The 352-nt window shown below is 40.9% G+C and overlaps 1 protein-coding gene across 1 annotated transcript in view; it reads right to left on the reverse strand.

Annotated features, from left to right (window-relative positions):
• Positions 1-352, reverse strand: part of LOC119585995 (major facilitator superfamily domain-containing protein 6-like) — a 10,586-nt gene that overhangs the window by 1,273 nt on the left and 8,961 nt on the right. The window contains exon 13 of the mRNA XM_037934707.1: positions 7-149. Coding sequence (XP_037790635.1) covers positions 7-149 — 143 coding nt within the window. The remainder of the gene's footprint in view (positions 1-6; positions 150-352) is intronic.

Raw genomic sequence — 352 nt, forward strand, 5'->3', positions numbered from 1 at the left:
TTCAGCCATCTTCCTCTTAAGGTAGACATAATAGACGAGGATATAAACGGCCGCTCCAGCCAGGGAAATGTAGGCGAAGATCCTGAAGGCAGCTGGGAGGCCATAGTTCGAAATCAAGTAGCCTCCAAACAGCGCCCCCACGCCACGCCCTGCGGAGGTGGCATAGCATTGGGTAAAAAAGCTGAAAAAGTTGTATGTGTAGTTTGTAGAGTGACCATTCATTATGTCTTTATGTGCATGTTTATATATCTTATTTACATTTTAGTGTTTTAAGGATTATTATTATTGTCAATATCTTGTCATCTGGTAACTGTCTCGACGTAAGAATTTATATACCTTGTTTGAACTTTGA

This window comes from Penaeus monodon, chromosome 20, assembly GCF_015228065.2.
Source record: "Penaeus monodon isolate SGIC_2016 chromosome 20, NSTDA_Pmon_1, whole genome shotgun sequence".
In the NCBI taxonomy this organism is placed as follows: domain Eukaryota; kingdom Metazoa; phylum Arthropoda; class Malacostraca; order Decapoda; family Penaeidae; genus Penaeus; species Penaeus monodon.